Source organism: Euleptes europaea, chromosome 19 (assembly GCF_029931775.1).
Source record: "Euleptes europaea isolate rEulEur1 chromosome 19, rEulEur1.hap1, whole genome shotgun sequence".
In the NCBI taxonomy this organism is placed as follows: domain Eukaryota; kingdom Metazoa; phylum Chordata; class Lepidosauria; order Squamata; family Sphaerodactylidae; genus Euleptes; species Euleptes europaea.
Window position 1 is genome coordinate 20,808,660 of NC_079330.1, and position 25,126 is coordinate 20,833,785.

Sequence of the window (25,126 nt, forward strand, 5' to 3'; positions counted from 1 at the left end):
ACCAACTCTCCTTGTTGATACATTTGGGGGGAGGGAGATGACAGGAGCCATACTCAAGACTTCCCCCCTCACCTTATCAGTGAACAGCAGCAACAGCTACTCTCTCTAGTAACTTTGCTCACACAGGAAGAGAAACTGGCGGGATGGAATGGGCCAGATACCTGCCTATTGGCTATAGAACCAAGCGCACCCCCTGCTTTTCAAAGTACCTGTGCCAGCAACAGGGAGCAGATGAGGGCCGGGCATCTCAGGGGACAGCCTAAATCAAAACAAGGCTACAGACACACAAGTAATGAACAAGGAGCTGATGCCAAACCTGTGTCCATCTTCCCCCACACTGCTGCCTGCACGGAGGCAGAGCGCCTCACCCTCAACTGACCAAAGCACTTATCAAAAACCATTTATTCAACATGTGATTTTTATACAAAACACCTCTCAACGAGTGGGGCGGCAAAACCACTTATAAATAAGAAAAGGTCACTCCTTTGCCTTGGTCACCCCTTCAGCAAACTGCTAGAAGGTCACATGGTTTCGGATGTCGTTGATCTGTTTCACCATCTCCCGTATGTGCTCTCCCCTGCAAAAGAGAAGCGGCATTGAGCAAGCAAGGCGAGGGAATCGTTTTCTGCCCGGGGGCATGGCAAGTTTTGCAAGAGGGAGAACTATTTGCCTCCCGACGGGGACAAATGCAGCCCCTCCCCAATGTCAGCTTACTGGGGGCCTCTACTGCTGCTGGAAATGAAGGGGAGAGCGCCCCAGTTTTTTCCTGCCACTTCCACTCTGCTCAACCCACGTGGCACAACATGCATACAGCAACATCGCTCAGAGTACACATGAAGATGCCTTGTACTGAACAAGACCCTCATTCCATCAAAGTCAGTGTTGTCTATTCAGACCAGCAGCGGCTCTCCAGGGTCTCAAGCAGAGGTCTTTCACATCACCTACTTGCCGAGTCCCTTTAACTGGAGATGCCGGGGATTGAACCTGGGACCTTCTGCATGCCGAGCAGATGCTCTGCCGCTGAGCCCACACCGTTGGCCTCTGCTGTTTCGGAAGGTGGACGGGGCCCACAAAGCATGGCCGAAGCTCTGGAAGACATTTGGCTCTGTGTCAACTTACTCCTCTTTCAAAACGGCCTGGATGCATTTCCGCTGGTAGGCGCTGAGGCTGATGCTGGGCTTCTGGGGGCTGGCGCCCTTCTCCATTTTCCTCTGCTGATAGTCCTTTTTCATCTTCACCTAGGAAGCAGCAAGCGGCAGGGGTGGGACAGGAGCTCTGTGCCGCCCCGCCCCTGCAGCCCTTGTCTTCAAGGCTGCCCCCCCCCCACACTCACTTGCTTGATGGCGTTCCCTAAGTGGCGCAGTTGTTCCTGGATGGTCTGCAGTTCTCTCTTCATGTCCTTCTCGCTGTCGGACAGGACAGGCAGCTGGGAGTGGACGCTGCGGAGCACTTTCTTCATCCTATGGCCGTAAAGAGAGGGATGTGTGTGTAAGAGAGCAACGAAGCCGGCATTGGCCAACTGTGCAGCCCGACATTTAGAAGCACAACTTCTGTTTAAGAAGAAGAGTTGGTTTTTATATGCCGACTTTCTCTACCACTTAAGGAAGAATCAAACCGGCTTACAATCACCTTCCTGTCTCCTCCCCACAAGAAGACACCCTGTGAATTCGGTGGGGCTGAGAGAGCTCTAAGAGAGCTGTGACTAGCCCAAGGTCACCCAGCTGGCTTCGTGTGTAGGAGCAGGGAAACAAATCCAGTTCACCAGATAAGCGTCCACCGCTCTTGCGGAAGAATGGGGAATCAAACCCGGTTCTCCAGATCAGAGTCTACCGCTCCAAACCACTGCTCTTAACCACTACACCACGCTGGCTCTCTTGCCTGCAGACAGAAAAAATGGGTGGTTTGGTTCTGGCTGCTGCCAAGCTCTGCTCCCCAGCCTGACCCCCCCTTCTTCATTAATTCAAGCAGGATGGTGCTCAACGTCATCCTTCAAAGTAAAGCGAACCCTCTGCAGTCTCACTGGCATTAGCCGGACATGGAAACTTTTGAGATTCCGGCAAACGGCCTGAAGGTTTACCTGGCCTTTACCTGTTCACAATGTCTTCTTGCTTCTCTTTGGCTTCTTCGTACTTGTCTGCCAAGCGCTCGGCCATTTCCCTCAAACTCTTCCTTTTAGGGGGAAAAGGGGAAGTATTTCAATAATTTTGGAACTACCATCTTTTGTGATGGGGGGGGAGAAATATAGCACAAACTGTACCCTAACTCCGGTGTGTAGTTCATACGTGGAACCTTAATTAAGTAATGGCAGAGTTTGTGTTTATTCCAGCTGCTGGGGGGACCCTCTTTGAAACACAGGAAGATGCCTTAGAGCGGCTCTGACCAGCATGGTCTATAACAGTCAGGGTTGCCAGCTCTGGGTTGAGATGAGTGCAGTGTAGCACGTGGGTTGAGAAATACCTGGAGATTTGGAGGGGGGGTGAAGCCTGGGGAGGGACTTCAACGGGGTATAATGCCATAGTGTCCACCTTCCAAAGCAGCCATTTCCTCCAGGTGAACTGATCTCTGCCACCTGGAGATCAGCTGTGATAGCAGGAGATCGCCAGCTACCACCTGAAGGTTGGAAACCATAATACCAGTGCTTCCCAAAGTGGGTGGTGGGATTACCTAGGGGAACACTAAGAGGCAAGGGGCGCTGGAGGCAGGCCCCTTCAACTGTGTTCTTCCCTTATTTACAATAGATCAAATTATGGCACCATGCTGCCACATCTGGTGGAAACTACCTGAATTCTTTTTCAGGCTGAAAAAGCTGGTATCGCTGGAGCAAATTCATCAATTTTGTTGAGTAACCTAAACTAAAAAAAGTTTTAATTTGATTTTGAAGAGATGTACAGTTGTTACTGTTTTGAATTTTATTATTACCTTCCTGAGTGAGTCATGCAAACCACTATTTTGAATAATGCTTTTTACAGGGTAGGGTATAAGTTTACGGAACTAAGGGAACGGTGGCCCGAAAAAGTTTGGGAACCCCTGGCTCTATACCAATTGGCAGCAACTCTCTCCAGACTCTTTCAGAGGGTATGTTGCAGACATCTACCCAAGATCCTTCCATCAGAGATGCCAGGGGCAGAACCTGGGACAGTTGGCATGCAAAACAGTTGTTCTGTCATTGGGCCTAGCCCCCGTCCCCGGGACCACCACGCTACCCCACGCAGTGCAAACTCATCCCGTGGCATCGCTTGGAAGAGGACACGGGGTCAGGCTCACCTTTCTTCTCGGCAGTAGCCAAGATCTTCCAGCTGTTTCTTTTTCTGCTCATACAACAATCTGACTCTTGAGGACAGAAGAAAAGGCCACGTGGCTGGTTAGATTGGATGCAGCATCTTCCCTCCCTCCCACCTCTAGCAAGTGTTGCTATGACGAAACCTCAAGGAAAACAAGGCTAGAACAAGGTTCCAGTCCCCAGGGAGGAGGCTTCAACAATACAACCCTCTAATAATTCAAAAACAAACAAGAGAACTTGTGCTGTTAAGAGGAAGAATTGGTTTTTATATGCCGACTTTCTCTACCTCTTAAGGGAGAATCAAACCGGCTTACCATCACCTTCCCTTCCCCTCCCCACAACAGACACCCTGTGAGGTAGGTGGGGCTGAGAGAACTGTGACTAGCCCAAGGTCACCCAGCTGGCCTTATGTATAGGAGTGGGGAAACCAACCCAGTTCACCAGATTAGAGTCCACCGCTCTTAACCACTACACCACGCTGGCTCTCTTAACTGATTTTGGGAAGGATTGCGGCTGGAACCTTGTGGCAGCCAGGGAGGCTACATCCTTTTGTGCCCCCCTCCTTGGATTTAATCCTATAACCTTAAATCAATCAACCTCTTCACATCACAGATTATTCTCACAGCCTGGAGATTTTTGCTGGAGATTCTCAGCTCTTGTATTCTTTGGTAAAGCCAGCAGGTTAAGATCCAGAAGTTAGAGATTCAGGGGTGAACAGGAGACCCAAAAGAGCAGACTGACTGCATACGGGAGCAAAGAGATAGTTTTTGGTTGTTGTTGTTTCTTACCTCCGTTGGATTTCCTCTAAAGCCAGATCTTGTTTCAGAATATATTCTTCCCTAAACACTTGTGTGGCTCTGCTGAGAAGCTGGAGGCATTCTTCGGGGGGCGGGGAGGACTCCTTATCTGCAGCCCTGAAAGACAAACACAACACAATCTTGGTACACAACCAGGCTCCAATGAGGCCTAATTCACAAGCTACACAGTGTCTTTTTCTCCCTATCGGGATTCAAGAACTATTACGGATGAACAAACTGCAACGTTATGCATCTTGGTGATCATTCAAACCACTGAGTCGCCATTCATGCTGGCGCTCACATGATCACTTTGCAATAAAGGTGTTTAAGAATGTTGCCCGAACAGGTGTTCTCTACCCCCATTCCCCGCCCCAAACAATTATGCAAGGGGAAGATAATCAAAAGTAGGCCTCAGTGATGCAGCAATGGCAAAACCAGTCGAAAGTAGCTCCTCCCTGGCTTCTACCTGTGGCTCAGTTGGGGGAGGACCTGCTTTTGGCAGGAGCCATCTACAATTTCAAGCAGCTCCAGTTAAAGGATCTCAGTTGCTGGGAGTGGCTGTTCCCTGCCCGAAACCCCGGAAAGTCAACTCCAGATTCAAGCAAGACAACACTGGGCTAGATGGACAATGGTGTCAAAGTGCACAAGAGACCCATGGGATTGGGAGCTCCCTTGACATGCAGCTCCCAGGGCCTAAGTAATAAAGAAGGCTCAGGAAACGGGACTGTCTCAGCCATTGGGTGGCCTGCCTGAAGGAGAAAAGTTGGTTTTTATACCCTGCTTTTTCTCTACCTTTAAGGAGTCTCAAAGCGGCTGACAATCTTCCCCTTCCCACAACAGGCACCTTTTGAGGTAGGTAGGGCTGAGAGAATTCAGAGAGAGCTGTGACTGGCCCAAGATCACCCAGCTGGCTTCATGTGGAGGAGTGGGGAATTGAACCTAGTTCTCCAGATCAGAGCCTGCTGCTCTTAACCACTACACCACTCTGGCTGTCAACTGGCTCCCAGCTGGCTTCATGTGGAGGAGTGGGGAATCGAACCCAGTTCTCCAGATTAGAGTCCTCCGCTCTTAACCACTACTCCATGCTGGCTCTCACGCTGGGTATGACAGAGGGGCCAGAAACACGTGTGTACGCCCCCCACCCCATTAATTCCCCTCAGGCAGAAGTTCTGTACTTCAGCAGCAGTGGGTTAGCAGAGCTCCGAGACAGGATATTTCGGATGTGTCTCTCAAAAGAATCCTGCGATTCTCCCAGGATGCGGAGAGGAGAGGCTGTCACTTGAGAGTCTTCCATGGTACACAGAAGCGGAGGGGATGCTGGGTGGACCGCAGAGCTGTCAAAACAAACATTTGCAATTGGTCCCTGTTCTCCAAGAACCCCGTGCTTTGGTTTCATCAAATGCTTTAGATGCTGAACCCCTTTCCCACACTAGGTCAACAAGGTGACTGCCACAGGCAGCAAGGTTTGTTGAGGTCTTCATGAAGAACAGTTGCGAACGGACACACAGGGAAGGGTCATGGGGAAATTAACATGAGCCATGCAGCTGTTGGTTACAAACAAGGAATCACTGTGGTATACATAAGGGGTTCCCAAACTTTTTCGGGCCACCGCCCCCTTAGTTCCATAAACCTATACCCGACCCTATAAAAAGCATTATTCAAAATAGTGGATTGCATGACTGACTAAGGAAGATAACAACAATAAAATTCAAAACAGTAACAACTGTATATCTATTCAAAATCAAATTAAAACTTTTTTTAGTTTAGTTTATTCAACAATTTGATCCAGCAATACCAGCTTTTTCAAAGTCTGAAAATAAATTCCAATAGTTTCCACCAGATGTGGCAGCACGGTGCCATAGTTTGATCTGTTGTAAATAAGGGAAGAACACAGTTGAAGGGGCCCACCTCCAGCCCCCCTTGCCTCTTAGTGTCCCCCTAGGTAATCCCACCACCCACTTTGGGAACCACTGGTATACATTATGTAAAGATCAGTGAGAGCTGATGCTATTCCTTCCATCCAAGGATCCTGAAGTTCTGACAAATCTCAAGATTCCTTACCAGCTACTTAGAGGACACTGGGCATGTTCCCGAGGGACTTTTACAAATGCTGAATTTAGCTTTCAAAAGCACAACTCAAGAAGCTCATTGCCTATATATGTTATTAGAGAAAAATGGTCACTAGTATCTAGCCAGAAATGGAACCCTACCGTGAAGCAGGGCAAGGTGGGTCAGCTATGGAGAGTGATGGATTTTGGGTACCACTAAGCAAAGAGTCAAACAGAGGTGGCCCATGTAATGGACATAGTCTCATGCAACTCCTATGCATTTCAATGAGCTTCCTGGGGGACTGTGGGGACTGTAACTAACACGAGAGGGATCTGGGATTTATTGCTTCAGAATCCAAACTGTCTTGTATCAGAAATAGCTGAGTTGATTGCAATTAATGTGAACACAGATCATGTCAGGCCAAGTTGGTTTTGAAAAAAAAAGGCTGGGTACTAGCGAGTTACTGAGTGAACAGGATATTTCAAACTTTCAGCAAGGCTAAGATGGAGAGCTGGTCACTGGGAGTTGCCTTCTGGATTCTCTCTTGAAAACAGCAACACTTTCCGCTCACTGGCAAAGGATAAGCACAGATCTAATTTGGGCATTCAAGATTTAATTGCCCTTTTTCAATGGTTTTGTTGGGCCGTATGCTAAAGATTCCTTTTTCAGACCAGCTGTGTCCCTGCCTTCTTCAATCAGTGGACTCCTTGGTACATATCCTTTTGCACTGTCTTTACGCATACCAACTTTACGTATACCAACTTAAACAAATGGTCCACATCTTATCAAGCAACTTTGGAGCAAAGAGTCCTTTTAGAGGACTCTGACCCTCAGCATACTTATTTTGTTGCTAATTTTTTGGAGGCTGCAGAGAAGAGGCGAAGGGAGGTGTTTTTAGAGATGGGTTTTATTTAAGTTTTATGGTTTTATTGTTCAAGACCTCGGTCTAAGAACAAGGGAGAAAAAAAGAAAAAGATCTAATCTGGGTTAAAGAAGCGAAATACATACAGAAGAGGCTTGGTGATGCATTCGTAGGTACTGGTGAGGCAGACCATCGTGGGACCCAGGATGTCCGAGACGATCCAAAACCCTCGAATCGAGGCAGGTTGCCTAGAAGAACAATACGGAGTATCCATTAAACCCACCAAGAAAGCTTTGGGTAACCCCAATGGCAATCTAACTGTTTTAGTTCATAGGTAGCAAACCCAAACGAATCCAGTGACATTGTAAAAGATTTGCGAAATCTTTTGTGGCGTGAGCCTACTTTGTCAGAATCATCACGCTTCTCTCTTTGGCTGCACATTTTGTGCAAGATAGCAACAACATCTAACCATAGCCTGTTATGGAGCATAAAACAGGAGTGGTGGCTATTTTTGTTACTGCATCAAAGCGGGACAAAAAGAGGATGATCTGAATTTGCAGGTTCAACATAGAAGGGATGCTTGTGTGTGTGTGTGCACGATCACCATCAAGCTTACTAAGGTGAAAAATGCGCAAAGGTTTTTTTAAAAACACAGCACATTCTATAAAAGGGTCCTTCTACGCTCCTTTCCATGTCCACTCAACAGAAATACTGTTTTTTAATTCCCAATCAACAAACTCATCTAAACCAAGCAAAAGAAAGGAAGGAGAAAGAGTCTTCTCTGCCCCCCAGTGGCTAAAACTGGCTCCTACGGAAGAAATATTTACACTGGGAACCCCCATCCCAGGCAAGAAGAGTTGTTTTTATGCCCTGTTTTTCTGTACCTTTAAGGAGTCTCAAAACAACTTACAATCGCCTCCCCTTCCACTCCCCTCAACAGACACCTTGTGAGGTAGGTGGGGCTGAGAGAGTTCAGAGAGAACTGTGACTGGCCCAAGGTCACCCAGCAGGCTTCATGTGTAGGAGTGGGGAATCCAACCTAGTTCACCAGATTAGAGTCTGCCGCTCTTAATCACTACACCATGCTGGCTCTCAACTGGCTGTCCTTCAAATCTCAAGCACTCCCAGTTCAGTTCGCAAATTGGGATGTCTGTGGCTGACCTCTCCAGGCATCAGCCCTGCCAAGAGGGGAAGAGATGACACCCCAGCCAGTTCTTACCTGCACGACAAAGGCATGGTGCAAAGGATGTGCTCTACAAAGCACTTCTGTTCCGCCCCGAGTTCTTGCAAACTATCCTTGTCTTCCTCATCTAGAAAGCAGGCAAAGCTTGTTCAGACGTGCAAGGCAGACAAAGGTATCCGAAGCCACATCCGTTGCCCTTAAAAGACTGGGGGGAAACGGCTGCACACATTCTGAAAGCTGTTGCCCAAAGCAAAGAACAGCCCCTTGCGCATGTCTCAGGTGAACAGATGCTGGGAGCAGAAATTGACTTGGGGGGGCAGGGGGTCGCTTCACAAAGGCTTTCACTGCTAGCCAGTTTCCTGCAGCTACTGGGACAATTTAAAGTGACGGTAAATGCTACATGTTCCGGATCCTTTGGCACTTCAGAGAGTGCCTGCATAAACTCACAGACAGAAGAAACTCTTGGTGGCAGCTAAAACCTTACTTCTGGGCATCACTGAGATGCCGATCTTTCAGATTAGGCACAACACAGCATTTCCAGGACTTCTTACCACTGCGCTGACGGGAAGTTTTTCAACAGCGGCAACTTACCCACTATGGGGCTGTAACAGGGCCAGCGAGGGAGAGAAAACTCTTAAAGTATTCCCTTAAAGAGCCTTAGCGGAACTTATGTTCACACATCCAAGGCAGTTATGAAGGCCTGAAGACTTCACATCAGTTGTCCATTAAGAATGTGTGAGAATCATATTCTTTTAAAGTTCTGCAGCACGTCATTCATTTACATTATTCTGTTTTGCAACATAAACTACTTGGATGGGGGGGGTGTTACATCATGCATATAAAAGGGGGGCTTATCTTAAAGGAAAAGAGGAAGGTGGGCAGCGAAGAGCTGTTTCTGCTCTGGACTGAAGGTTTTGGGGCTGCATTCAGACTCCACAATAAAAACCAATCGTATGTTTAAACAATGGTTTGTGCAACAGCCTACCGGATGTTACATCTGGTGTGTCTGTGTGTGTAAAGTGCAGTCAAGTCGCAACCAATGTATGGCGACCCCTTTTTGGGGTTTTCATGGCACGAGACTAACAGAGGTGGTTTGCCAGTGCCCTCCTCTGCACAGCAACCCTGGTATTCCTTGGTGGCATCCAAATACTAACCAGGGCTGACCCTGCTTAGCTTCTGAGATCTGACTAGATTAGGCTAGCCTGGGCCATCCAGGTCAGGGCATTACATCTGGTATAACAAATCCCAATTTGTGGATTGCCTGCTTCTTGCCTCCCATAAGGGAGAAATCATCCCCTGAGCATCCTTGTGGGCAGGTGGCTACAAGGGGTGGCACTGCTTAAATGATAGTTTGTGAACTCGAATATCACAAACCACAATTAGCAATTGAGAAAGCAGCTTAACCAGAAACGGTGGTTAAGAAACAAACTAGAAACGGCCATATAAAATTCCAGTTGGGTACCAACCAAAACATCGAGGTTGTGGGCCCATCCACATTCAGGTGTCGCTAGGCACCAGAGTTTGATCAAACCGTTTTTAAAAACCAGGACTCATCATGATGTCGGCATGCAGCCCTTGCATTAAGAGCCCTAAAGGTAAAGGTCCCCTGTGCAAGCACCGGGTCATTCCTGACCCATGAGGTGACGTCACATCCCGACGTTTACTAGGCAGACTTTGTTTATGGGGTGGTTTGCCAATGCCTTCCCTAGTCATCTTCCCTAGTCAAGCTGGGTACTCATTTGACCGACCTCAGAAGGATGGAAGGCTGAGTCAACCTTGAGCCGGCTACCTGAAACCAACTTCTGTTGGGATTGAACTCAGGTCGTGAGCAGAGCTTGGACTGCGGTAATGCAGCTCACCGCTCTGCGCCACGGGGCTCCTATTAAGAGCCCTAACTGTTCACAAACATGTCCTGGATGTCCAAATTAGATATGCACTGATGTATGGGTCTTTGTGTGTGCTTCTTCTGGTTTTGATTTCCAGTATGTGATCAAAATTCCCTCCAGTCTATCTCTGCAGTGGTAAAAAAAAACAAAAAAAACACTTAACTTTAGGGGAGGAAAACAACCCAGAGAGAAGTAAGATTTAAGTACATGCCTGAGCCAAGGAACTTGTGTAGTTTGTGGATCCAGGTGAGTCCAACGCTGTGTACGCCAGCATCATGTGTGCAGTGATAGCGAGAGGAACACTTGGGATCTGAAAGTGGAAGAAGATGTCATGCGAGTGGAGGCGCAACACAGGGGAAGGTTGCATGCAGATGCCACTGCAGGCTGAGTTTGCTCAGACCTGGCTTGCTGCCTGGCATGTCAGCACTTCCACTGTGGGAATCCCCGCTTCTGTTTTGTCCTGCCTCTGCTGAGTAAACAGACCACTCTGTTAACCTGAGGCAGTATGAGACAAGCTGGCAGGAAAGCCAGAGACAAAGAACTGATTGCTTTTCCAGGGTTCCAACAAAAAGGTGGGAGAGGCTAGAGGAGTTGTCAGGACCCAGGAGAATGCCAGGGCTATTCTCTTGAATACTGATTGATTGCTGGGATGAATGGAGATAGGGTAAGTAATGGTCTACTCAGAGCGCTGACTTAATCACCTTAGGGCAGTGATGGCGAACCTTTTAGAGACCAAGTGCCCAAACTGCAACCCAAAACCCACTTATTTATCGCAAAGTGCCAACACGGCAATTTGCCCCCGCTGCCCAGCTGGGCGGCGCAGAGTCGGGGGAAGGGGGGGGGCTTTGAACTGCTCCACGCAGAGATCTCCTACTATTATTACCTGGAGGTTGGCAACCCTAAGCATATAACAGCCGTGCAATACCCAACAATGTGGGGCTGCTGCTCCGCTGTATCCAAGTATAGCACACCCTCAAGTTAGTGTGTGCCCTAGAATTGCACTTAAAACGCCATGGTAGGGTTGCCAGCCTCCAGGTGGCAAGTCTAGGAAATAAATGGAAAAGAACACCTATGCTGCAAAAATGTGTGTCACAACCCAAGATACAGCACAAGGCTCTACTGCTTACAGCAACTGTGAACACAAGTATAAATACCAAAAAAGCTTGCACTTGTTTCAAATAGTATTGTTTAGTAACAATATACACTTTTCAGTACATGAATTACAATGGCAATAAATATTCCTATGTCAATATAATATTATTACAATACAAAGCCACAATACATGAACAACTTAGAATTAAATAGAACAGCTATAGTAAATGTGTCTGCATCCCATGCAAGTGTATTAAAGTCTCCCAACAGAATTAATCCAGCAATAGCAGCCTAAGATGGTAACAGACATACACAAAAAACAATAAGCACAATTAAATAAGCAATATCAGCCAAGATAGTTGAATAACAAGCATGCACAAGAAGCAGTAAGAACAAGGTTAGAAGGAGGGGGGGAAGGGAAACAGGAGCTCCCTTTCTGTGCTTGCAAGTAATGAGCCAAACGGTTCTGTAGATGTTAAATCCTCTCTGTGACGAACACACTGAAGCCTGTGTCAGTCTAGGGGCGGTGGGAAGGCAGCAAGGTCTCAATGGAAATTAATAATGAGGGAACACTTACTAGTCCTTCTGAATTAAAAAAATAAATGTGAGTGCTCTGTGCACGCTGTAGACGCGCGCTCCGTTTCGCCTGCTGTGGAGCAGGGAGAAGGAAGTATGTGATGACGTCAGCGACAGGACGAAGAGATCTCCCGCAAAGTAATTTGCAATGAGACAATAGCTAGCAAAGCTGCGGCTGGCCATAAAGATTGTAAAGTTAATGATGGCAATTAAGCTGAAAAGGGGAGAAGGCACCTTCAAAGGAAGGTAGAAACGCCTGGAGGAAGCAGCGACTCATCCGAAGACAGCCTGCCAGTAAAGATGAATAACAATCCCGGTGTGGCCGGGAGCCCCAGGAGTCCGGGGAAGGGGAGGCTTTGAACTGCTCCGGACAGCGCTGAGTAGTTCAAAGCTCCCGCGGCCCAGCTGGGCGGCGCAGAGTCCGGGGAAGGAGGGGCTTTGAACTGCTCGGGGCAGCACGGAACAGTTCAAAGCCCCGCCGAGCTGGGCGGTCCAGAGTCGGGGAAAGGGGGGGGGCTTCTCGACTTACCAGCGCGTGCCCACAGACAAGGCTCCGCGTGCCAAGTCCGGCACGCGTGCCATAGGTTCGCCAACACGGCCTTAGGGTGACACAATGAGGATTAGCTGGCTGCACTGTCTAGCCAGAGGAAAAGTACAGCTGCCAACCGCCTCCCTGCCCAGGCTTGACACACAAGCCCTCTCAGAGGTATCCATTTTGTGGGGAGCAGGGTCTTGCTCTTATGCCAGTCTTTGGCCCCCGCTGCCTTCATGGCACCCCTTAGCGGTAGGAGGGGTCTGACTGCTTACAAGCCATAGCTTTAAGTATTTCAGAGGGGAAAAGAGAAATTCCTCTGACTGGTACAGCTTACTGGAGGAGGGAAGGGGCTGTGGCTCATTGGTAGAGCATCTGCTTGGCATGCAGAAGGTCCCAGGTTCACTCCCTGGCATCTCTAGTTAAAGGGACTAGGAAGGTAGGTGATGTGAAAGACCTCAGCATGAGACCCTGGAGAGCCACTGCCAGTCTGAGTAGACAATACTGACTTGGATGGACCAAGGGTCTGATTCAGTATAAGGCAGCTTCATGTGTTCATGTGAGGGAACTGGTCACTTTTTTTTACAAATTCAGAAGGCCTTTCTTTTCAGCATGAAGACGGGCCATCTTCTCAAGGATACGGGTACAAACCACCTCAAGCGCAAGAAGATGCAGACCATCAGTTACTGCAGAGAAAGGCTTTACTGTGCTCCCTGCCTCAGCCTGTCCTGTGATGTTGTACACCAGCAGATGAGCAGGAACCTCAGCCCCGTTTTTCTCATCTCTAAGGCTACTTTGACAGGACACCAAGTGAAGGCTACTTTGACAGGACACCAACCTCCTCCTTCCCTGGAGGTTTTTAAGAAGAGGTTAGATGGCCATCTGTCAGCAATGCTGATTCTGTGACCTTAGGCAGATGATGAGAGGGAGGGCATCTTGGCCATCTTCTGGTCACTAGGGGTGTGGAGGGGGGAGGTAGTTGTGAATTTCCTGCATTGTGCAGGGGATTGGACTTGATGGCCCTGGTGGTCCCTTCCAACTCTATGATTCTATGAACAGAACGCAGCGGACGTTGTTTTTAGAGCAGAGGGCCGGCAGCAGATGTCAGGACTTCTGCTCCTTACCTCTGTGCAGTTTGATGGGGCAAGAGAAGTCCGACCCCAGAGTCTCCTCCCCCTTCCTCGGTGCCAGTTTCAGCGCAAGCTCCAATTCGACGCATTCGAAGACGTAGAGCGATGGGATGAGGTCCGTTTTGGAATCCCAGGATTTGACGGACTGTGGGAGGAACCTGAATGTTTTACCCGGCCTAAATTCACACTCCTTCACAACAGAATGAGAGTTAACTTCTCTTAGGAGGCACCATCTATGTAATTCACACGTGATTTCTAAGCATCCTAATTTTTGTTTAGCCAGAAGGTTGGCTTGTTTAACAAATGGTGGTGGGGAGACAACATCTTGTAAAAAAACCCTACCCATTAAGGTTTACATCTCAAATATAGATTTAGTGGGTGGCTGAGGCACGTCGGTTTTTCGTTGGCTTGTTAAAACAATCCCAGATAAAAGGAAAAAAAATACAAAGATACACCTTGATATTCACTATATATTTTTCAGGCATCTCCAAGAATTTCACTAATTCTGGACATCTATATACAGAACACCAGATAAAGTTTTTTTTTAAAAAAAATCATAAAGATGCAAGCCTAACATTTTGGAGGAAAGGCAGAATGGTATAGCCCGATCTCGTCAGATCTGGGAAGCTCAGCAGGGTCAGCCATGGTTAGTATTTGGATGGGAGACCACTAAGGAATACTAGGGTTGCTATGCAGAGGAAGGCACTGGCAAACCACCTCTGTTAAGTCTCTTGCCTTGAAAACCCCATTAGGGGTGGCCATAAGTTGGCTGCGTCTTGACAGCACTTTACACACACACAAGCCTAACATTTACTTCCAGGCAGGCCCTCCCTCTGGGTCTCGGGCTGCCCTTGAAGCCTCAGAGTTGGATGCTGGCTCTTCCTGCTTCCAGTAGTGGGAAATGCTGGTGCTAGAAACAGGAAGAGATGGAGTCCAAGAGGGAGTCCAAGGTGGAGTCCCCAATAGCTGCAAGACACCCAGCTGCGCCCCTCTCTCCCACTCTGCTGCTTCTAATGGCTCTCGGCCTGTTTAACCCTTTGGGTCAGGAGCATCTGATGGGCTGATATTCCTGATAAGCTGCCAAGTAGTTTGAGAGCTGGAAGAAGAGCTCTTGCAGGCTGGGCGTGGCCTCTGAGCCACAATTTGCCCGCCTCTGACACAGAAGGCCATCACAGTTTTGAAGGCTCAGATCTCAGCTTCTAATTCAGGATTGCAAACCAGCCTCCAACTGCGGTCTAGTTTGGAGGACAAGTGGAAATCAAAGCACAGCAATTTGGATGTAATGGCAAACTAAGTCATCTGTAGCATAAAAAGGAAGAGAGAGCTTGATGCATGGACACGTGTGGCCAAACTATGAATTAGGAGTCGCCTGTAAAATTTATGCTGCTTCTGGAGACCACTGAATGACGCAAAACCACTTCGTTTACTTAAACAGTTATTCCCATTTCAGTTAAACCACTTTGAATTCAGGATGTAAACATAACTAAAAAAATATCTGAAAAGGGATAAGGATGTCCGACAGCAGAGCACTTGGGGCGACATGCTCAAGACAGCATGTGTTAAAAAGTAAAAAGGACCACAGACAGCACTTAAGGACTCTAAAAGGATTGAGGCCTGAATAGTATACATATTGAAGCTCTCCCCGCTCCATAAAGAAAACCTGCAAGGAACCACAGCCATACCATCTGTTCGTCATCTTCTTCTCCCTCCAGCACCACACAGTGATAAAGCATTCCGGATTCGGTGGCAATGACCAAGATGTTGGGAATGCAGGGGAGGCAGAGAACCGCACACGCGTCGTAGCCGTAGTTGTCTTCAGCTGCAGGGTGCATTGGCAGCGGGCCCAACAGCTTGCCGAGGTTTCCGGTGCTGGAATAAGCAAAAAGGACACTTACTGGACAGCTGTTTCATTAGAGCTGGTCCCCCACAACAGCAAGAAACAATGAGCTAGAACAGAGCTGTTTCCTTACTAGAACAGGGATGTCGAAAAAGAAGAGTTGTTTTTTATATGCCGACTTTCTCTACTACTTAAGGAAGAATCAAACCGGCTTACAGTCACCTTCCCTTCCTCTCCCCACAACAGACACCCTGTGAGGTAGGTGGAGCTGAGAGAGCTGTGACTAGCCCAAGGTCACCCAGCTGGCTTCAAGGGGAGGAAACAAATCCAGATCACCAGATTAGCCTCCGCCGCTCATGTGGAGGAGTGGGGAATCAAACCCAGTTCTCCAGATTAGAGCCCACCGCTCTTAATCACTACACCACCCTGGCAAACTCAATTGTTATGAGGGCCGGATAGGACATAAATGCCACTTGGTCAGGCTGGGCCTTCCCTACAGATTGCTGTGGGCATCCCACCACTTGGGATTCTTCCTAACCAGAAGATTTAGGTCATGTTTCCACAGCTAAAGGGCTGCAAGCGCTGAGTGCTTGGCTGGCCCCACAGGTAGGAGGGGAAAAAACTATAAAATGCTACTTGACTATTTTGATAGCCTTCACTTTGCAAAACAGTAATTTTTATATGCTTTTAGGAGCTGTTTTTATGGCCGGGTGGTTTTATGGTTTAGCAGAGCCGGCATTACCTTTATGATGTTTATTCTAGGTACGGCAAGTATTTCGGTTCTACTTCAAACTTTATTTAACGGTTATGTTCTTTTATGTGATTTTGACTTCTAAGCTGTAAATCTGGGAAAAAGCAGGAAGTGAGCAAGACAGCAATGCATTAAACCAAAAGTACAGAACTAATATTTAGGATAAGTTTATTTTCAAAGCCCTAAATTTTCATTCAGATTAACTTGGGCGTTTTTGTTGTTAATTCCATAAGGACAGAATTTTTGTGGGAAAACTGGGGAGAGGGTTGTTTTAACTGCTTGTGGTCCTAGATCAGGTAGTGGTTTTTTGTTTGTTTTTTGCCAATCTCAGCAACTGTGTTCAGTGGGGAAGGTAGCACATAGATTCTTGAATAAATAAACCAAGGGAAACTACAGTACGGCTAATATTTAGTGACTTGTTTTATTTATTTAGGATATTTTTTATCCTGCCTACTTGAGGCAGCTTTCATTTAAAATCACAATATTTTTTTTAAAAAACAACAACCAGCCACAGGACATAAGCAGCATAAAAGAAAATATTAACAAGCCGGTAAGATAAAACCTCTAATTAAAGGTGTAAAAACATGTGTTTTGGCGAGGCACCTAAAAGACAGTAGTAAAATAGGTGCCAGGTGAGCCTCAAGGGAAGGGTGTTCCCGAAGTGAGGTGCCACCACAAAAAATGCCCCGTCTCTGGTTGCCACCTGCCTCATCTCTGAAAGAAGAAGAGTTGGTTTTTATATGCCGACTTTCTCTACCACTTAAGGAAGAATCAAACCAGCTTACAATCGCCTTCCCTGTGAGGTAGGTGGGGATGAGAGAGCTCCAAGAAAGCTGTGACTAGCCTAAGGTCACCCTGCTGGCCTTGCAACTTCCAGGCACCTCCAGCATCTGGCCAATACCTACCTCCTCCCCCCCCCCCAAAAAAAAAGACAAAGCGGCAGCAGCTGCTAGAAAAGCACAAATAAGGTTTACATCTTCACCTGTGCAGGAGACTGAGGTAGGTCAGGAAGGTCTCCCCGTTTTCATACAAGATGTAGAGTGGGAACGCCAGCACTTCTTCAGCTTTCCCTCGCTGCCCAGCGATGTTCTTGGGAACGGCCGCTAGGGGCCCAAAGTCGAATGCCACCGCAGTCTCTCCCATCAGTGCTGTATAGGCTCTCCTGAGAGAGAGGGGAAAGGCTAGAAATTGGGCTTGTGATGGCCAGCTGCTGCAAGCCTGATTTCCCCACTGAGGAAGAGGGGAGCTTCCCTTAGCCAAGAGGAAAGCATCCAGACCTTACCCCTTATTGAGCCTGAGAGTCTCCTCATCAGTATTTGAAAGAGAGACTACTTTCACAGCCGTCTGGGGTGAATTCAAGCTGTAAATCCTAAAAGCCAAACAAGATTTTTTGTTTTTAAAAAAAACTGAAGCCTGTACCATCTAACAGTGATAGGTGACTCTCCCATAAGAATTTTTTAAAAATCAACACAGGCGGAGTGCACCAACAGCTAGAGCATTTTATGTAGGAAGAATCCCCAGATTTGCAGAACAACACAGAACATTTTAGCATGTCCCAAACATTTGCTGGCACACCTCCTCTGCGTACGTTTTGGTATAGCTAGCTTGTGCCCAGTAAACCTGTATGTGTAAACTGCCTTCAAGTCGCAACTGGCTTATGGGGACCCTATAGAGTTTTCAAGGCAAGTGATTAAGCAGAGGTGGTTTGCCACTGCCTTTCCTCTGCAAAGTCTTCTTTGGTGGTCTCCCATCCAAGTACCGACCCTGCTTAGCATTGAAGATCTGACCAAGATCGGGCTATCCTATACCATTCCACATCCCTCCCAATAAACTTAAAGCCGCAGAAACTGGACCAGCATCTCTTTATCTCCTCCTACTAGGTCTTGTTCTCTAGACACACGATCCTACGACTTGGCTGTGCTATCAAAGGAACTTTTCGAATGGGACATACTAACTAGTGCAGCGTCAGAGCCAGGTAAGTACCTGATCGTGTTGTCGGAGGTTAGGAGCACTATATGGGGTTCCAGCATCTCGCTCGGGTACCAGGCGGCATGCTTCAGTGTCAGAGATGTCGAGCTGGTGAAGAACCTTTCCGCGATAGGAATGGTGCTGGAAGAGAGATTTCACAAATAAAAATGGGACAGTATTTTGTTAGCAAAATGGAGCTGCCAACGTCTGTTTGCTTTTTAACATGGCCCTGTAGCTGTGCTATTCTCAGCAGCTTGCTGTGCAGGCAATACCTCGGTACTGCAGAAAGGTTCACCTGCCAATTTCTGATGATCCGGCTGCTGTTAAAAGCACAAGAGCAGGCCAGACTGCATTTTTTCCTCTGATCAGCTGGCAACCCTATCAGCAAACAGACTAAACTAGTTGTTAACACTCATAAAAATGGCCACATGCTGGTGGCCAGTGATGTCAAGGATAAGGTGCCATAGCCTCGCCTGCTTTTCCCACAATGAGAAGGAGAGGAATAAATGGCATTCATAGATGCTGAATGAATTATGCGCTTTCAATCCATTTTGTGCACGTTAGCGATGGTTTGCAAGTGGGTTTTTGCCATTTCACACAGCTGCAAAGTGCACTGAAACTGGATTGAAAATGCATTTTTCAGCACGTAAGCACCCACAGCCTTTGTCAACAACTCCTCCTATCACCCAGCAGTATGTCAAGTGTCATCTGTGCATTTGGCCCAAGGAGTTCCACTAATTTTGACTAAATCTGCCACTCCTTCCAAAGAAGAGTTGCATACCTTTCTTCCCAATCAGAAAAGCAAAGGTGGCAGCTACACCTTGAGATCATAATTCGAGAAATCAAGGACCAAACGTGAGACCAAATGCCCTTAAGCCACACTGCTTGGTAAATTGTAGCAGAAGGTCTGAATCGCCTGCTCCGAACAGGATGTATGAAGCCTCTCTGTGCCACTGGATCTGTTAAGGCTATTTCAGTTGTCATTTGCCATCCCAAGCCCTGAATGATGAACGCTGCCCATTTTTTGCTTGCTGAATAAACTCTGCTGTGGATAAATGCTACTTTTCTTTTCACCAAGCTACAGCATCTTGATAATCTTTGGAAAAGGTATGAAAACAAATTCCCATCCACTAGTGGAACATAGGCAAGCAAAACACAGTCCCTCCATACATAGTGGCTACACCTCACCAGAGACGACCAGCAAAGGAGGGGACAACCTTTATTAAGAACATACTGAACATTCAAAATGGTTTCCTGCAAAGGCCCAAGACGAAGGGAAGGAAATGCCAACTAGCCCTAGTTTTAAAGCTGTCAAGAAACACGAGGAAAGCTGAGGTGCTACATACCTACAATTAATTTTTGCCCTTCCACCTTCCAATTCAGAGTTCTTTCCCCAGCGTTTTGGTAATTCCAGGATCGCTAGCCCTTTTGTTCCTATGAGAGCCACATGCTGTTGTGTAGGACTCAAGGAAGTTTGGTAGACCTCAAAAAAGGGTGGATTTATGCAGAGCAGAGTCTGGAAATGAAAATGTTGAATCGGTTAACAGTGCAATATGTTAACTTTTATATATAAGCAGATAAACTTTATCATGCGAGAGCCAGCGTGGTGCAGTGGCTAAGGGTGTCGGACTAGGATCTGGGAAACCCAGGTTCAAATCCCCACTCTGGAAACTTGTTGGGTGACCTTGGGCCAGTCACACACTCTATGCCCCGATCTTGGTAAGTATTCGGATGGGAGACTGCCAAGGAATACCAGGGGTGTGACGCAGAGGCAGGCAGTGGCAAAACACCTCTGAACGTCTCTTGCCTTTAAAATCCTACGGGGTCGCCATGTCAATTGTGACTTGAGGGCAAAACACACACAAAAAAACTTTATCATATGCTCTGCATGGTGCAAGGGTGTTTTTTTTTATTGTTTTGCCTAACTGGCAGATTTTCAACACGTGGCTACTGTATGTTCCCACATCCGTCCTCCAAGAAATGCAAGGCAACATGCATAGTTCTCCCGTGCTCGATTTTATCCTCACAACCACCCTGTGATGTAGGCTACACTGCCCCAAGACTTCCAACTAGGGTTGCCAACTTGAAGGTGGTGGCGGCTGGAGATCTCCTGCTATTATAACTGATCTCCAAGCGATAGAAATCAGTTCCCCTGGAGAAAATGGGCACTTTGGCAATTGGACTCTATGGCATTGAAGTCCCTCCCCTCTCCAAATCCCGCCCTCTTCAGGCTCCAGCCCAAAAATCTCCAGGTATTTCTCAATCCAGAGCTGGCCAACCCTATTGCCAACAGAGCTTTGTGGCAGGGTGGGGATTTGAACCTGGTACCGCAGTCTTAAACAGAGTTCCGCCTAGGGCAGGGGTCTCAAAACTGCGGCTCCAGAGCCGCATGCGGCTCTTTGGCCCATTGAGTGCGGCTCTCCGAACTTGGTTTGGAGCCCCTGCTCTTGCGCCTGCTCGCGCCGGCAGCCGGGCTGCGGAGCCGGCGCGCCTGAGAGAGCGGGCGAGCGGGTGAGCGGGCGCGCTCTCTCTCCCTTCCCCCCCCCACCATGGAGAATGGCCGGGTCCCCCTTTCCCTTGCCCTCAATGGTTGGGAGGCTAAAGCCTCCCCTCCCCTCTAGCCACGCGATTGCTGGGCGGGCAGCTCGGCGGTTCCTGACCCCCCCTGCCTATCAGCTGTTGGGCGGGGCGGGCTTCCTTTGGTAGACCTGGCCTCCGGCTGAGTCCCATTGGGAGGCCACGTCTACCCACTGGCTTTCTTGGCGGTAGACCTGGACTCCGAGGAGGGGAAAAAGTCCCCCTTCAGAGACCAGGTCTACCAACTGGCTTCTATGGGCCTCCGGAGGCCAGGTCTACTGCCAAGAAAGCCAATGGGTAGACCAGGCCTCCCAATGGGACTCAGCCGGAGGCCAGGTCCATCAATAGGCTTTTATGGCGGTAGACCAGGCCTCCAGACGAGGACTCCAGATGGGGAGGGGGAAATGGCAGGGACTTACAATTTAATTTTTATCAATAAATAAGATCACTATTAAGTATGATATCAAGTTTTTTCAGTGTAAAAGGTAAGGTAAAGGTCCCCTGTGCAAGAACCGGGTCATTCCTGACCCATGGGGTGACGTCACATCCCGACGTTTTCTAGGCAGACTTTGTTTACGGGGTGGTTTGCCAGTGCCTTCCCCAGTCATCTTCCCTTTACCCCCAGCAAGCTGGGTACTCATTTTACCGACCTCAGAAGGATGGAAGGCTGAGTCGACCTTGAGCCGGCTACCTGAAACCGACTTCCGTCGGGATCGAACTCAGGTCGTGAGCAGAGCTTTTGACTGCAGTACTGCAGCTTAGCACTCTGCGCCACGGGGCTCTTCACTTTATTCAGTGTACCTATAGTTTAAGACTTAAAACTTTAATTAAAGTTTATTAAGTTAATAAACAGTGTACCTACCTATATAGTTTAAGAAATCTGGCTCTCAAAAGAAATCTCAATCTTTGTACTGTTGATATTTGGCTCTTTTGACTAATGAGTTTGCCGACCCCTGGCCTAGGGTTACCAGATCCCTCTTCACCAATAGTGGGAGGTTTTTGGGGCAGAGCCTGAGGAGGGCGGGGTTTGGGGAGGGACTTCAATGCCATAGAGTCCAATTGCCAAACAGGCATTTTCTCCAGGGGAACTGCTCTCTTATCAGCTGGAGATCAGTTGTAATAGTGGGGGATCTCCAGCCACCACCTGGAGGTTGGCAACCCTACTTCCGCCCTTCAAAATCCATTGACATCAATGGGCTTAGACAAGCGCGACTGCTTAGGATACCACTGTGGGTCTCCCTCGTTCCCTACGCCAAACTGGCTCTTCACACCGAGAACATTGTTTTGTATGGACAAGCCAAAACGTGCAGGAGGAGAAAGCTGGATGGGGACGGTGACGCCGACAGGCTAGTTTTCTAGGTGCAGGGATTTTGCAAGGGAGACGCTTTCCATCCCGTGAGTGCACAATACCATAACAGGACGTGGGTCACTTGGGCGTAGGGTTGCCATCCTTCAGGTGGTGAGTACAGAAAAGGCTGGTATATATTAATAAAACACAGCTGGTGTATAACAAGGTGTATTAGGTGCACTAAATGACATACAACAACAACAAAGACAAATGACTATGACAAATGACTATGACAAAGTCAATGCATTTACCTGGGCTGAATAAAGACCTTGCATTCATGGCTCATTACCAATGCTGATTTCTCCACACCCATCTCTCCCCTGGACATCACAGACTCTTCTGCATACCACACCTAATCCCATCACGCCTGCTATTCATATTAACATACTGTTAACATTTACATACTAATGCTTGTCTGAATTCACTCTCCTCTACTTAAAGACAGATGGATTCACATTCTAGCTGTATCTGAAGAAGGGAGCTGTGGCTCACAAAAGCTCACACCCTGCCAGAAAATATTCTTGTTAGTCTTTAAGGTGCTACTGGACTCTTGCCCTTTTCTAGGAAATATTCTTGTTAGTCTTTAAGGTGCTACTGGACTCTTGCCCTTTTCTAGGAAATATTCTTGTTAGTCTTTAAGGTGCTACTGGACTCTTGCCCTTTTCTAGAAAATATTCTTGTTAGTCTTTAAGGTGATACTGGACTCTTGCCCTTTTCTAGAAAATATTTTTGTTAGTCTTTAAGGTGCTACTGGACTCTTGCCCTTTTCTACTACTACAGACAAACACGGCTACCCACTGTGAGCAAATGACTATGTACAGTACAATGCTATATAGTCCCATAAGGGTACATAGTCATGTACATAGTCATAGTCTGTACTCATTTCCTTACCTGTGGTATTAGTACAGAGGTGTTTATTTTGGTTGCTTATGTTCCAGGTGGTGGCAGGAAATCTCCCGCCGTTACAACTGATCTCCAGCCGACAGAGATCAGTTCACCTGGAGAAAAACGGCCGCTTGGGCCATTGGACTCTACGGCATTGAAGCCCCTCCCCAAATCCCACCTCCTCAGGCTCCGCCCCCCAAACCTCCCGCCGGTGGCAAAGAGGCACCTGGCAGCCCTCCTGGGAAGCCTCAATGGGAATTAAGCGATGCTTCCCCCACCCCTCGCAGAAGCCCCACACGCGCTTTGCGGCCTAGTTGAGCCTGCCTGGAGAAGGCCGCACCTGGAGCAATGTCACCAAAATGTTGGAAATGTCAAGAAGAAGTTGGTTCTTTTCACCACGTCTGGTGGATTTGTGAAAAGGCAAAACAAAATTGGGATATGATTTACAACGAATTAAGGTTGATAGTACAATATAATATCCCTAAAACACCGGAAATGATGTTGTTAAGTAGAATACCAGACTCTATCATTTTTGACACATGCCACCACTGCCGCAAGATTGGTCTATGCAATGAAATGGAAAACATCTGAGATACCAGATAAGACTGCCTGGATAGATAAAATGATGGAACTGGCTGAAATGGCAAAACTTACTGAATTAATAAATCAAAAGGACAACAAGGAATTTGCGGGAGAATGGGAGGCATGGACAACATATCGTGTAAATGAACTTAATTTGGGAAATGTTAAGGGGTATGTTTTGATCTAATTCCAACTGTTAAGATATCAAAGTTAAAGATTAGACTTTAAGATAACGATCAACGTGGGTTATTAGAATGAATTAGACTTTAAATACAAAGAGAGAGAAAGGATATTAAATGGATAGAGGAGGGGAGAGGGGAAGTCAATTATATATATCTTTTCAGTGATAAAATAGAAATTGTTTATATTATGCACTATGTGAATGGAATGACACAACTGAACGTGAATTTAGTTTGAAAAACAATAAAAAAATTGAAAAACAATAAAAATAGTTTGAAAAACAATAAAAAAATTGAAAAACAATAAAAATAGTTTGAAAAACAATAAAAATAGTTTGAAAAACAATAAAAATTGAAAAACAATAGTTTGAAAAACAATAAAAAATTTGAAAAAAATTGAAAAACAATAAAAATAGTTTGAAAAACAATAAAAATAGTTTGAAAAACAATAAAAATAGTTTGAAAAACAATAAAAATAGTTTGAAAAACAATAAAAGTAGTTTGAAAAACAATAAAAATAGTTTGAAAAACAAAAAAAATTGAAAAACAATAAAAAATTGAAAAACAATAGTTTGAAAAACAATAAAAAAATTGAAAAAAATTGAAAAACAATAAAAATAGTTTGAAAAACAATAAATTTTGAAAAACAATAAAAATAGTTTGAAAAACAATAAAAAATTTTGAAAAAGAATAAAAATAGTTTGAAAAACAATAAAAAAATTAGGAAAAAAAAAGAGAGAGAGAGAGAGAGAGAGAGAGAGAGAGAGAAGGCCGCACCTGGTACCGGCCCAGCCCGTCGTGCTCGCCGGCGCCGAGGCTCCTCAGGCTGAGGGCGTAGAAGGCGCTGCGCTCGCCGTCCCACAGGAAGAGCTCGCCGCCCAAGCCGAACATCAAGTCCCGCGGCAGCGCCGGCCGGGCCCTCTCGTCGCCCGGCGCCGGCTCGGCCTCCGCGGCCTGCTCCTTCAGGCGGCACAGCACGGCGTGGCCGGGCAGCTCCGCCCGCCAGTGCTCGCCCAGGCCCGCCGCCACGTCCGCCGCGGCCATCGCCGCTCCGGGCCGAGGAGGGAAGCGCGTCGCCCGGCGGCGGTTGAACGGCGTAGGCCTCGCGCCGCCTCAGAGCGCGGGACTACAAGTCCCAGAGAGCACCGCGCGAGCGGATTCCCAAGGCCGCAGAACTGTGCGTGTGTGAAGTGCCGTCAAGTCGCTTCCGACTCATGGCGACCCTGTGAATGAAAGCCCACAAAATTGCCTCCCCCCCCAAAAAAAAAACCTTTTTCAGATTAGGGTTGACACCGTACAGATATATCGGCGGACAGACACCCCGCTATTTGAAGACCAATGTCGGCTATCGAATCACCGCTGGAAGTTCTTTCTTAACGGTTTCCCTTTCCTAAACCGGAGGGTCGCCATTGGACTACAATTCCCATAATGCAACGGGAGAGCGGTCCTTCCGCCTTCTTAAGAAAAGTACCGAAGGAGGTGTTTCGGGAGAAGATTTTAACCTGCCAGGACGTTCAGTTGCTGATTCAAGAGCAGCAGTTCTCTTACAAAGGGATTTCAAAGGGAAATTATAAAGAGAGACTGCTGAATTACAACTAATAATGAAGCTAAA

The 25,126-nt window shown here is 47.3% G+C and overlaps 1 protein-coding gene across 1 annotated transcript; it reads right to left on the reverse strand.

Moving 5' to 3' along the window:
* Window positions 1-504: 504 nt before the first annotated feature.
* Window positions 505-24,558, reverse strand: NUP88 (nucleoporin 88). The gene is made up of 17 exons (XM_056865441.1): window positions 24,292-24,558; window positions 19,290-19,459; window positions 17,959-18,084; window positions 17,258-17,344; window positions 16,958-17,137; window positions 15,070-15,256; window positions 13,382-13,532; window positions 10,269-10,367; window positions 8,208-8,298; window positions 7,135-7,236; window positions 5,253-5,411; window positions 4,069-4,194; window positions 3,265-3,330; window positions 2,089-2,169; window positions 1,334-1,460; window positions 1,120-1,238; window positions 505-577 (listed from the first exon to the last, which is right to left on the reverse strand). Exons 1-17 carry the CDS (start codon window positions 24,556-24,558, stop codon window positions 514-516), a joined length of 2,202 nt encoding a protein of 733 aa, XP_056721419.1. The 3' UTR covers window positions 505-513.
* Window positions 24,559-25,126: the final 568 nt, after the last annotated feature.